This window comes from Nomascus leucogenys, chromosome 15 (assembly GCF_006542625.1).
Source record: "Nomascus leucogenys isolate Asia chromosome 15, Asia_NLE_v1, whole genome shotgun sequence".
In the NCBI taxonomy this organism is placed as follows: domain Eukaryota; kingdom Metazoa; phylum Chordata; class Mammalia; order Primates; family Hylobatidae; genus Nomascus; species Nomascus leucogenys.
Genome location: NC_044395.1, coordinates 63,877,014 through 63,889,529, shown reverse-complemented (window position 1 = coordinate 63,889,529; position 12,516 = coordinate 63,877,014). Strand labels below are relative to the sequence as shown.

The window sequence follows — 12,516 nt, the reverse complement described above, 5'->3', positions numbered from 1 at the left end:
CAAGGCCCTTTACTATCTGACAACAAACATCTTTATGCACAGCCCCTCTGTTCTCCTGCTCCTACACCACTGAATTTAACATTTCCTGAACGCCCCACACTCTCACCACACTCTGTCTCTATACCTGCTGTTCTCTTTGTTTAGAAGGCTCTTTCCTCTCCCTACCTTCTCACTGCATCTGGAAAGGTCTTAAATCATGACCTAATTTAAATGCCACCTCATCTGTAAAATTGCTGCCAACGATCCAGGTAGAATTAGTGGCTCTACCTTTACTATAAATCTTTTCACACTTGTTCTATTTTCCAGTTTAATATTTATCCCTTCATAGATTGTCCACTCCTAGAGGGGAGAGACGTCATATTCATTCTGGCATCCCCCCAGTGTATCACATATTGGGCACTCTATTCAATGATTAACTGACTAAATAGATGTTCATAGTCTATTTAACGCAGGGATGTGCCTGGGATATGCCAACAGAGAGAATGTTGAATGAATGTGAACTGTTTAAAATCACTCGGACACTTAGGAATCTCTCTATTTAAGGACCTTAAATTTTAGTTCTGGGACATTCAAGTAAATATAATGGGAGGTGGTATCAGGAAACAATTCCAATGCTAGTTTTATAATACCCTGTAATACCTTTCCAAGTATCTGAGAAGATGATTTTAAATTTTCAAAAGATTATCAAAATGATTTACATTGGAAAAAATGCTAACACTTTCAATGAACAGGAAGTATTATGAATTTAAATATAAAATGAAAGGATGTTAAACTCAAAACAAGTCTGGGAATCACTGATATTGAGGTTACCAAACACTGCCACCTTTTGGCTACACGGGGATGTGGCGGGGGAGTGAATCTGTCTGGTGCATGACAGATGGATTCTCTCTCCAGGACCTTCCCTTCTGATAGCTTTCCGCATTGCCCCTTCTCGCACATGCCTCCACCAGAACGGGGCAAGAGAAGATTCATGTATTCATGCCTCCCTTCCAACATTCATGTATTCATCCCACAATTATTTACTGATGACCCACTATGGCTGGACATCGTCCTCGGGGCTGAAGATACACAGACAAGGTACACATACACAGACAAAATTTCTGCCTTCATGGACCTTTAGTGGAGCATCAAAGAAATATGAAAATAAATAAGATTAAGTTTGGCTGGGCAGAAGTGCTATATAATAAATAAAAGAGGCAATGGGATAACAAGTAGTGACCGAGGAGTTGGTTATTTATTTAGGTGGTTACCTTAAGAAGGAACTATTTGAGCTGAGATTCATTGAGGAGCAGGGGACAACCAACTGAGATTTGGGGAAAAAAAGAGTTATAGGCAGACGGAGTAGCAAGTGAAAGACGTCAAGTCAGAGCCTAAACTCATCACCATTCTGTTATGTTGCCCCAATATTAACCTAATAACAATTTTATGCTAAGTGAAGCTTGAGAGACTGGATGGATACAGTCATGTGTATCTTCAGAGTTAATCAGAATTTAATAACAGTATGTTGGAGAAATACAAACCTTGTAGGAATAAACAACTTTGCAGGTGAGTGGATAATTTCTTAAGGTGCCAGAAGGGCTGGAACTGCTGTCATCGAAAACATCCATGTTATCTTCAAACTCTTCTCCTTCTTCTCTTTCGGTATCTGCATTAAGCTAAGAAAAATTAGAAACCATTGGCTAGTTTCCTTACTTCAGGAAAATGGTTGAAAGCCGGAAAAACACTTAAAACCTGATTGTTTCAAAATGTTAATTTGCCTTTTAACTCTGCATAGAAATGACTATCTTTCGCACTTACATTTTTCATGTTACGAAAGAACAGAGTTTTTTTTTTTTTTTTTTTTTTTTAGATGGAATTTTACTCTTGTCACCCCGGCTGGACTGCAATGGCGTGATCTTGGCTCACTGCAACCCCCGCCTCCCAGATTCAAGCAATTCTCGTGCCTCAGTCTCCCAAATAGCTGGGATTACAGGCACCCACCACCACACCTGGCTAATTGTTTTGTATTTTTAGTAGAGATGGGGTTTCACCATGTTGGCCAGGCTGGTCTTGAACTCCTGGCCTCAAGTGATCCACTCACTTCGGCTTCCCAAAGTGCTGGTATTGTTACAGGTGTGAGCCACCGCACCAGGCCTAGGACAGAGATTTTTTTTTATTGTATTTTTGAGACGGAGTCTCACTCTGTTGCCCAGGCTAGAGTGTAGTGGCGTGATCCCGGCTCACTGCAAACTCTGCCTCCTCAGCCTCCAAAGTAGCTGGGACTACAGGTGCCCGCCACCACGCCCGGCTAATTTCTTGTATTTTTAGTAGAGACGGGGTTTCACTGTGTTAGCCACAATGGTCTCAATCTCCTGACCTCGTGATCCGCCTACCTCAGCCTCCCAAAGTGCTGGGATTACAGGTGTGAGCCACCGCGCCTGGCCAGGACAGAGATTTTTTTTAAATCAAGAAGGAAGTTTCTGTCAAATATGTAAGAAATATCAGTATCCTTTCACTTTTCACTGTTAAGTACTGACTGACAAGGGCCTCTAAATTTTAACTGATCCTGTTAGTGAACATTAAAAAGGTTTCAGGCCAGGTGTGGTGGCTCACGCCTGTAATCCAAGCACTTTGGGAGGCCAAGGTAGGTGGATCACTTGAGGTCAGGAGTTTGAGACCAGCCTGGCCAACATGGTGAAACCTAACCCCATCTCTACTAAAAATAGAAAAAAAATATAGCCAGGCGTGTGGTGCATGCCTGAAATCCCAGCTACTGGGAAGGACTGAGGCAAGACAATTGCTTAAACCCAGGAGGTAGAGACTAAGTGAGCCAAGAAAGATTGCACCACTGCACTACAGCTGGGGTGACACAGCGTGACTCTGTCTCAAAAAAAAAAAAAGGTTGCTAAGTGCTACCAAGGATGTGGAGAACAGGATTTCATCTGTGGCTGGTAGAAATGTGAATTCATACATCCTTTTGAAAAAACAACCTGTCCACTGAAATTAAAAACTAAACATACCATTGATCTAGCAATTCCATTTTTACGAATACATCATGGGGAAATAAAAGCACCAAGGTGTAAGACTATGTATTTTAAGATGTTTACTGCAACACTGCCTGTAGTGACAAACACCTGGACACAATCCATATGTCCATCAACAGGGGAATGTTTGAATGCACTCTGATGTATCCATATTATAGATTAATAACACTCATTAAAAATAAAGGTCGCCGGCCGGGTAAGGTGGCTCATTCCTGTAATCCCAGCATTTTGGGAGGCCGAGGGGGGGGCGGATCACAAGGTCAGGAGATCGAGACCATCCTGGCTAACACGGTGAAACCCCATCTCTATTAACAACTACAAAAAAAATTAGCCCAGCATGGTGGCATGCGCCTGTAGTCCCAGCTACTTGGGAGGCTGAGGAAGGAGAATTGCTTGAACCTGGGAGGCAGAGGTTGCAGTGACTGCACTCTGGCCTGGTGACAGAGCAAGACTCTGTCTAAAAACAAAACAAAAAATAGAAAACAAAACAAGAAAAAAATAAAGTTTGCCAAGTATGTGAAAAAACACTCAATATCACTAAAGAAATGCAAATCAAAACCACAGTGAGCTACCATCTCACATCAGTCAGAGTGGCTTTTTTTTTTGAGATAGGGTCTTGCTGTGTTATCCAGGCTGGAATGCAGTGACACAGTCACGATTCATTGCAGTGTCGACCTCCTGGACTCAAGCAATCTTCCTGCCTCAGCCTCCCGAATAGATGGGACTACAGGTGTGCAGCACCACGCCTGGCTAATTTTTGTTTTTGTTTTTTTTTGGTAGATAAGGGGTTTCACCACGTTGCTTAGGCTGGTCTTGAACTCCTGGGTTCAAGTGATCCTCCCGCCTTGGCCTCCCAAAGTGCTAAGATTATAGGAGTGAGGCATCATGCCTGGCTGAGAATGGCTATTATTTAAAAAGTCAAAAAATAACAGATGCTGGTGAGGTTATGGAAAAAAGGAATGCTTATACACTGCTGGTGGGAGTGTAAATTAGTTCAGCCACTGTGGGAAGCAGTGTGGCAATTTCTCAAAGAGCTAAAAACAGAACTACCATTCAACCCAGCAATCCCATTACTGGGCATATACCCAAAGGTACATAAATCATTCTACTATAAAGACACATGGGCAGGAGTGGTGGCTCATGCCTGTAATCCCAGCACTTTGGGAGGCTAAAGTGGGTGGTGCCAAAATGGCGAAATCCTGTCTCTACTAAAAATACAAAAATTAGCCAGGCGTGGTGGTGTGTGCCTGTAATCCCAGCTATTCAGGAGGCTGAGGCACGAGAATTGCTTGAACTTGGGAGGCGAAGGTTGCAGTGAGTCAAGATTGTGCCAGTGCATTGCAGCCTGGGCAACACAGCAAGATTATCTTAAAAAAAAAAAAAAAAGACACATGCACACATGCACGTGTATATTCATTGCAACACTATTTATACTAGCGAAGACATGGAATCAACCTAAATACTCATCAATGACAAGTTGAATAAAGAAAATGTGGTACATATATACCATGAAATACTAGGCAGCCACAAAAAAGAATGATGTCTTCTGCAGGAACATGGATGGAACTGGAGGCCATTATCCTTAACAAACTAATACAGGGACAGAAAACCAAATACTGCATGTTCTCACTAATAAGTGGGAGCTAAATGATGAGCACTCATGGACACAAAGAGGGGAACAACAGACACTGGGGCCTACTTGAAGGCAGAAGGTGGGAGGAGGGAGAGGACTAGAAAAAATAACTATTGGGTACTAGACTTAGTACCTGGGTAGTGAAACAATTTGTAAAACAAACCCCCATGACACGAGTTTACCTATATAACAAACCTGCACATGTACTCTTGCACTTAAAAGTTTTTTAAAAATTGAGTTCGAGACTAGAAAGCCCAGAAATAAACCTTCACATACATGATTAAATGATTTTCAACAAGGATGCCAAGACCACTCAGTGGAGGAAAGGACAGTTGTTCAACAAATGTTGCTGGAAAAATTGGATACCCATATGCAAAAGAATGAGGTTGAAATCTCACCTTATACGATACACAGAAAAAATTAAATGGATCAAAGACCTAAATCTATGAAACTTTAAAAGAAAACATAGGGGAAACATTTTATGACATTGGATTTGGCAATGATTTTTTTGGAGACAGAGTCTCGCTCTGTTGCCCAGACTGGAGTGTAGTGGCACGACCTTGACTCACTGCAACCTCCGCCTGCCAGGTTCAAGCAATTCTCCTGCCTCAGCCTCCCAAGTAGCTGGGACTACAGGTGCATGCCACCACACCTGGCTAATCTTTTGTATTTTAGTAGAGATGGGGTTTTACCGTGTTGCCCAGGCTGGTCTCAAACTCCTGAGCTCAGGCAATCCCCCCACCTCAATGAGTTTTTAAAATATGATACCAAAAGCATAGGCAACAAAAGAAAAAAACAGATAAATTGAACCTTATCAAAATAAAAAATATGTATGCATCAAAGAACAATAGAGTGAAATGGCAACCCACAGAATGGGATAAGGTATTTGCAAGTTATATATCTTAAAAGGGACTAATATCCAGAATATGTAAAGAATCCCTAAAACTGACCACTGCCAACAAATAATCCAATTAAAAATGGGCAAAAGGTTTGAAGAGATATCTTTCCAAATAATTTATATAAATAGCCAATAACCACATGAAAATATGCTCAACATCACTAACGATTAGGGAAATGGAAATAAAAACCACAATGAGATACCATTTCACACCCATTAGGATGCTATTATATATATTTAAAAAAACCCAGAAAATAACAAGTGTTGACAAGGATGTGGAAAAATTGGAACTTTTATACACTGCTGGTAGGAATGTAAAATGGTACAGCTGCTATGGAAAAACAGTAACATGTTTCTTCAATAAGTTAAACACAGAATTGCCACATAATTCAGCAACGCCATTTTGGGTATATACCCAAAAGAACTGAAAGCACAGACTTGAACAGATATTTGTAAACCAATGTTCACAGCCACATTATTCACAAAAGGTAGAAGCAACTCAAATGTCCATTGAGAGATGAATGGATAAGTAAAATGTATGTATATAACACAAACCAAATAAAAATGTGGTACACATACATATAATAGAATATTATTGTCTGTCTGTCTATCTATCTATCTATCTGGTTAGAGACAGGGTCTCACTCTGCCGCCCAAGCTGGAGTGCAATGGTGCGATCATAGCTCATTGCAGCTTTGAACTCCTGGATGCAAGGGATCTTCCTACTTCAGTCCCCCAAGTAGCTGGGACTACAGGCACATGCCACCATGCCCAGTTTATTCAGTCTTAAAAAGGAGGGAAATTTTGACACATGCTACATACGACATGGGTGATCTTTGAGGCCATTACGCTAAGTGGAATAAGCCAGTCACAAAAAGATAAAATACTCTGATTCTACTTATATGAGGCATGTAGAGTAGTCAAATTCATAGAGACAGAAAGCAGAATGGTGATTGTCAGAGGCTGCATGATGGGGAGTTATTGCTTAATGGGCAGAGAGTTTTACTTTTGCTAGATGAAAAGAATCCTGGAAGTGGGCCAGGCACAGTGGTTCATGCCTGTAATCCCAGCACTTTGGGAGGCCGAGGCAGGCAGATCACATAAGGTCAGGAGTTCGAGACCAGCCTGGCCAACATGGTGAAACCCTATCTCTACTAAAAATACAAAATATTAGGCCAGGTGCGGTGGCTCACACCTGTAATCCTTGCACTTTGGGAGGCCAAGGCAGGCAGTTCACCTGAGGTCGGGAGTTCGAGACCAGTCTGACCAACATGGAGAAACCCTGTCTCTACTAAAAATACAAAATTAGCCAGGTGTGGTGGCGCATGCCTATAACCCCAGCTACTCAGGAGGCTGAGGCAGGAGAATCACTTGAACCTGGGAGGCGGAGGTTGCGGTGAGCTGAGATCGTGCCATTGTACTCCAGCTTGCCTGGGCAACAAGAGCAAAACTCCATCTCAAAAAAAAAAAAAAAAAGACCAAAAATTTGCTGGGTATGGTGGCAGGTGCCTGTAATCCTAGCTGCTCAGGAGGCTGAGGCAGGAGAATCACTTGAACCTGGGAGGTGGAGGTTGCAGTGAGCCAAGATCATGCCACTGTACTCCAGCCTGGGCGACAGAGTGAGACTCTGTCTCAAAAAAAAAAAAAAAAAAAAGAGCTCTGGAGATGGATGGATGGTGGGGATGGTTCTACAACGATGTGAATGTACTTAATGCCACTAAACTTACACTTAAAATGGTAAATTTGTATATTTTACCATACACATGAACAAACATGAAAAGCACACTCCTTTCTGAAATGTAACACAAGGAAAATAATTTTTTAACCCAGTTTCAAGGTATATTACCCATCATAGCTAAAATGCATTTATTCATTGAAAGGGCATTGAGTAAAAAATGAGTTAGATCCACAGGCACTTACCTAGAGCACTGTCCGTGATATACTGAATATAAATAATATTTATATGAGCATACATATCTGACAGGGGAAGGCAGAATGAGAAGAATAAAGACTGCAGAATAGATGAAATGACTGACTTGCTTTTTATATACATCTATACTCTTTGAACTATTAGAATATGCATGTTTTACTTTTTAAATTAAAAACCTAATAAAGAAGAGACAAACAGCCTCAAATATTTGTTTCTTGCTTGCTACACACAAGCACTTATTTGGCTGCTTTTTCCCATATTCAAACATACAAAAGCACCAATGTTTACACACTTAAGGTTATAAAGAATGGACAGGCAGGATTGGCCTTCATAGGAGAGCCATTAATTAATTAAAGTATCAAATAACTACTGTTATGTAGAAAACTATGCTAGCCTCTTTGATGGATAGAAAACGAAGGACACAGTGTCTCCTTCCAGTGGTTCACAATCTAGAGTGAAGGATACTAAAAGGAGAGGTCAAGTGCATGGCCCTGGGAATGCGGAAGAGGCCACTGGAGAGGAGTCAGGGAAGACTTCCCGGGATATGACAAGTCCAAAAGTACAGGCTGCCTAGCTGTCAAGTTCTACTTTTTCATGAATTAAAGGGCTTTCTCTTGAGTAATTATCACTGAAGTTTTAAAACTGACTCTCCTCTTAACCACTGTTTCCCTAATAAAATTCTATAGCACTGTATACATGTATCAAAATGTCCTTCTGTATCCCATAAATATTATGTGTCAAATAAAAATAAAAGGGAAAAAATTCTACAGAATTGTGGAGAGTTCCAGAATAATAAATTATACCTTTTTCCTGACATATTTATTGCCACCATTTCAAAGCTGCTGAAATATTCTCATTGATAACTTCATTGAAAATTCTCCACAGCTGAGTGAGGAAATCTTGTGCTATCTCTTACAAATTATTCATCTATCATCAGTCAGGTCGGTGGCAAAACAGTCTCACATCATATTGAGTCTTTGCCACTCAATAGTTAGAAGCAAAATATTCAGAATCACAGACTTACAATTCTATTGTTTTCCAACAGGGCATTGTGCCACATAAAAGAATCATGCTAGAAATTGCCATAAAATTAACTTCAAACATATTATATATACTTAGAAGACATTGCCTTCATGTTCTAGGAAAGGTTACAGGCATTTAAAAAAAACAGTGGGTATTGCAAAAATCAAAACAAAACACCCATACATTTATAAAAATGTGGGTAGAACAAGTTTCCAAAAATATACATGTACTGTGCTTTGACACTGGGAATGAATCCAAAACATTTTATCTTGGCAAACTGGTTGATACTAAACATTCCTTTTTTCCTCCTTTATTTGGAGTTGATTTTTGGATTCCCATGGAAGGCAATAAGAAGGCTGCAGTGCCAGCAATAGGGGTCACTGTCATATGCTTCTGCATTGCTCTAGCTGCTTTCCAAAGCATGTCATCACAGAATAATTTCTTCCTTTTTCCTCTTCCACTCTTAACTGAACTGTTACACTGTTTTCTTGAACCAGCATTTCTAAAATCACATGCTTCCTCAATGTTTCTTAAGGACTGCTCTCTCATCCCCTTTTCTTCCTGTCACTTGAAAAACTTCAATCAAAACTATTCTTTCTAGCCATACTAACGTTTATCCTTTCTTAGATGTTGTAAAATGCTTACTCTTTTTTTTTTGAGATGGAGTTTCACTCTTGTTGCCCAGGCTGGAGTGCAATGGTGTGATCTCGGCTCATTGCAACTTCTGCCTCTTGGGTTCAAGCGATTCTTCTGCCTCAGCCTCCCGAGTAGCTGGGACTACAGGTGTGTGCCACCACGCCCAGCTAATTTTTTTTTTTTTTTTAGTATAGACAGGGTTTCACTATGTTGGTCAGGCTGGTCTCGAACTCCTGACCTCAGATGATCCAACTGCCTCAGCCTTCCAAACTGCTTGGATTACAGGCGTGAGCCACCGTGCCTGGCCAAAATGCTTACTCTTATTGCAGAGGCAGGCAAGATGATCTTTTTGAGTTGGTTTTGGGAGCCATCTTCTTGTACTCATTAAAAAAACCTCTGAGGGGCTCAGCTTCGTGGCACAATCATGAGGTAGAAAGCAGGGTCTTGGGGTCTGGCCAACTTGGGTTTGAATGCTGACTATGTCATTTACTTGTTGTGTGACCTTGGGCAAATTATTTAACTCCTCAATTTCAATGGCCTCGTCTCTCTAATGAAAACAATTACTTCTTCACAGGGTTAGCATAAAGATGAAATGAAGTAAAATATTTAAAACCCCTAACACATGTTTGGTGCATAGGAGGTACTTAATAAAACATTAGCTTTTGTTTTTACAAGGAAGGGAGAATCCAGATAAAGAATCTAGTAATACCTAATACAGAGGAAGACAGCTCCTCAATATTTACTAATAGAACCTCTCAACTCCATTGGACAGAGAAGTAATCACAGTGGACATTACTCCAAATACAACATGAGTAAGTTATCAAAGATGATGTTAACCAAAGGAATATAAATCATTCTATTATAAAGACACATGCACACGGATGTTCATTGCAGCACTATTCACAATAGCAAAGACATGAAATCAACCTAAATGCCCATCAATGGTAGACTGGATAAAGAAAATGTGGTACATATACACCATGGAATACTACGCAGCCATAAAGAAGAATGAGATCATGTCCTTTGGAGGGGCATGGATGGAGCTGGAGGCCATTATCCTTAGCAAACTAACACAGGAACAGAAAACCAAATATCGCATATTCTCACTTGTAAGTGGAAGCTAAATGATTAGAACATGGACACATAGAGGGGATCAATAGACACTGGGGCCTTTCAGAGGGTGGAGGGTGGAAGGAGGGAGAGGATCAGGAAAAATAACTAATGGGTATGAGGCTTAACACCTGGGTGATGAAATAATCTGTACGACCCCCCATGACACAAGTTTACCTATGTAACAAACCTGCAATTATATCCCTGAACCTAAAATAAAAGTTAAGAACAAGATGATGCTAAAAATATCAGGAAAATTGATTTGTGCTTCCAGGAAAGACGGAGTATCAGGGATCAGATTTAACATCCTGTCAGAAACAACTGAAAAACTGTTCAAAATATATGAAAGAACAGTTTTCAAGACACTGGGCATCACTCATGAAGGACAGTGATCACTGGGGGATGGGAAACAAACAACTCCTACAACATACTGTATGAAGAAAGTTTCTAGGCTATGACATAGGGAGAAGAAACCCAGGCACATGATGTTGATCTCCCTGAACAGAGGAGATGAAACTGGGAATTTAGTAAAGCCAAAGTGGAGAGAGCTCAGGATGTGGAGTACAACAGTCTCCCCTTATGCGTGGTTTGGCTTTCTATGGTGCCAGTTACCCAGTCAACCATGATCTGAAAAAAGTGGAAAGTTCGAGAAATAAACAATTCATAAGTTTTAAATTGTGTGCCATTCTGAGTAGCCTGATGAAATTTTAGTGTTTCACTCTGTCTCCCCAGATGTGAATCACCCCTTTGTCGAGTATATGCAAGCTATGTAAGCTACTTGCCCATTAGTCATTTAGTGGCCAACGCGGTTATCCCGATTGACTGTCACCATATCACAGTGCTTGTGTTCAAGTAGCCCTTATTTTACTTAATACTGGCCCCAAAGCACCAGAGTAGTGCTGCTGGCCTATTGTTATAGTATTCTATTTTATTACTAGTTAGTGTTGTTAATCTCTTACTGTGCCTCATATATAAATTAACTTTATGATAGATATGTATGTATAGGGAAAAACACAGTATACATAGGGTTCGGTATTATCTGCGACTTCAGGCATGCACTGGAGGTCTTGAAATATATACCCCACAGATAAGGGGACTGTAATGAAGAAAAGAGAGATGCGCAGAACTTAGGAAATCTGCAGAGGGTCTTCCTCAAGACTTTGGCTGAGTATTGGTCAGTACATGTATGTGAAGAAATTACCCAAAGCTAGGGCTAGAAGCACTAAAAAGGATTAGGAAAAATAATCCTCAGAACTCACACAGGTCTGAGAATAACTCCTGCTCCCTCCTAAATGAGTAAAAACCTCATAAGGCACAGGGCACCCAGTAGAGTATTAAGATTAGTAAGGATACAGAACAGCTGTCCCCAGTCTTTTAGGCACCAGGAACCAGTTTCATGGAAGACAATTTTTCCATGGACTGGAGCCTTGGGGCACCATGAGGGAAGGTTTCAGGATGAAACTGTTCCATCTCAGATCATCAGGTATTAGATTCTCATAAGGAGGGTCCAACCTAGATCCCTTACATGTGAAGTTCACAATAGGGTTTATGCTTCTCTGAGAATCTAATGCTGCTGCTGCTCTGACAGGAGGCAGAGCTCAAGCAGTAATGCCCCCTCTCTGGCCACTCACCTCCTGCTGTGTGGCTCAGTTCCTAACAGGCCATGGACCGGTAAAAGATTCGTTCCAGTCTAGAAGACTAGAACAATACTATAACCAACTTGACTTAATTGATATTTATAGAACATAACCCCTAACAATAGCAAAATATACATTCTTTTTTTTTTTAAGAACACATGTAACAGTTACCAAGATATACATTTATACTGGGTTAAAAAACAAAGCTCAAAAAATTTAAAAGGGTTCAAGTATGTTATTTGACTACAATGGAAATAAACTAGAAATACACAACAAAAAGCTATCTGGAAAAATCTCCAAATATTTGGAAATTCAGTAACACACTTTTAATTACCCGTCAGTCAAAAGAAGAAATTAAAACATAAATTAGAGGCTGGGTGCAGTGGCTCACTCCTATAATCCTACCACTTTGGGAGGCTGAGGTGGGTGAATTGCTAGAGCTCAGGAGTTCAAGACCAGCGTGGGCAACATAGTGAGACCCCATCTCTACCAAAAATATAAAAATTAGCTGGGCGTGGTGGTGCTGGGAGGCTGAGGCATAAGAATCACCTGGGAGGAGGAGGTTGCCGTCAGCTGAGATTGCGTCACTGCCCTCCAGCCTGAGTGACAGAGCAAGACTCTGTTTA

The 12,516-nt window shown here is 40.7% G+C and overlaps 1 protein-coding gene across 4 annotated transcripts in view; it reads right to left on the bottom strand.

Moving 5' to 3' along the window:
- FCHSD2 (FCH and double SH3 domains 2) overlaps positions 1–12,516 on the bottom strand; it is a 335,209-nt gene that overhangs the window by 11,413 nt on the left and 311,280 nt on the right. For all 4 annotated transcript variants that reach the window (XM_030829076.1, XM_030829079.1, XM_030829077.1 and 1 more), the window contains one exon: positions 1,521–1,655. In XM_030829076.1, coding sequence (XP_030684936.1) covers positions 1,521–1,655 — 135 coding nt within the window. The remainder of the gene's footprint in view (positions 1–1,520; positions 1,656–12,516) is intronic.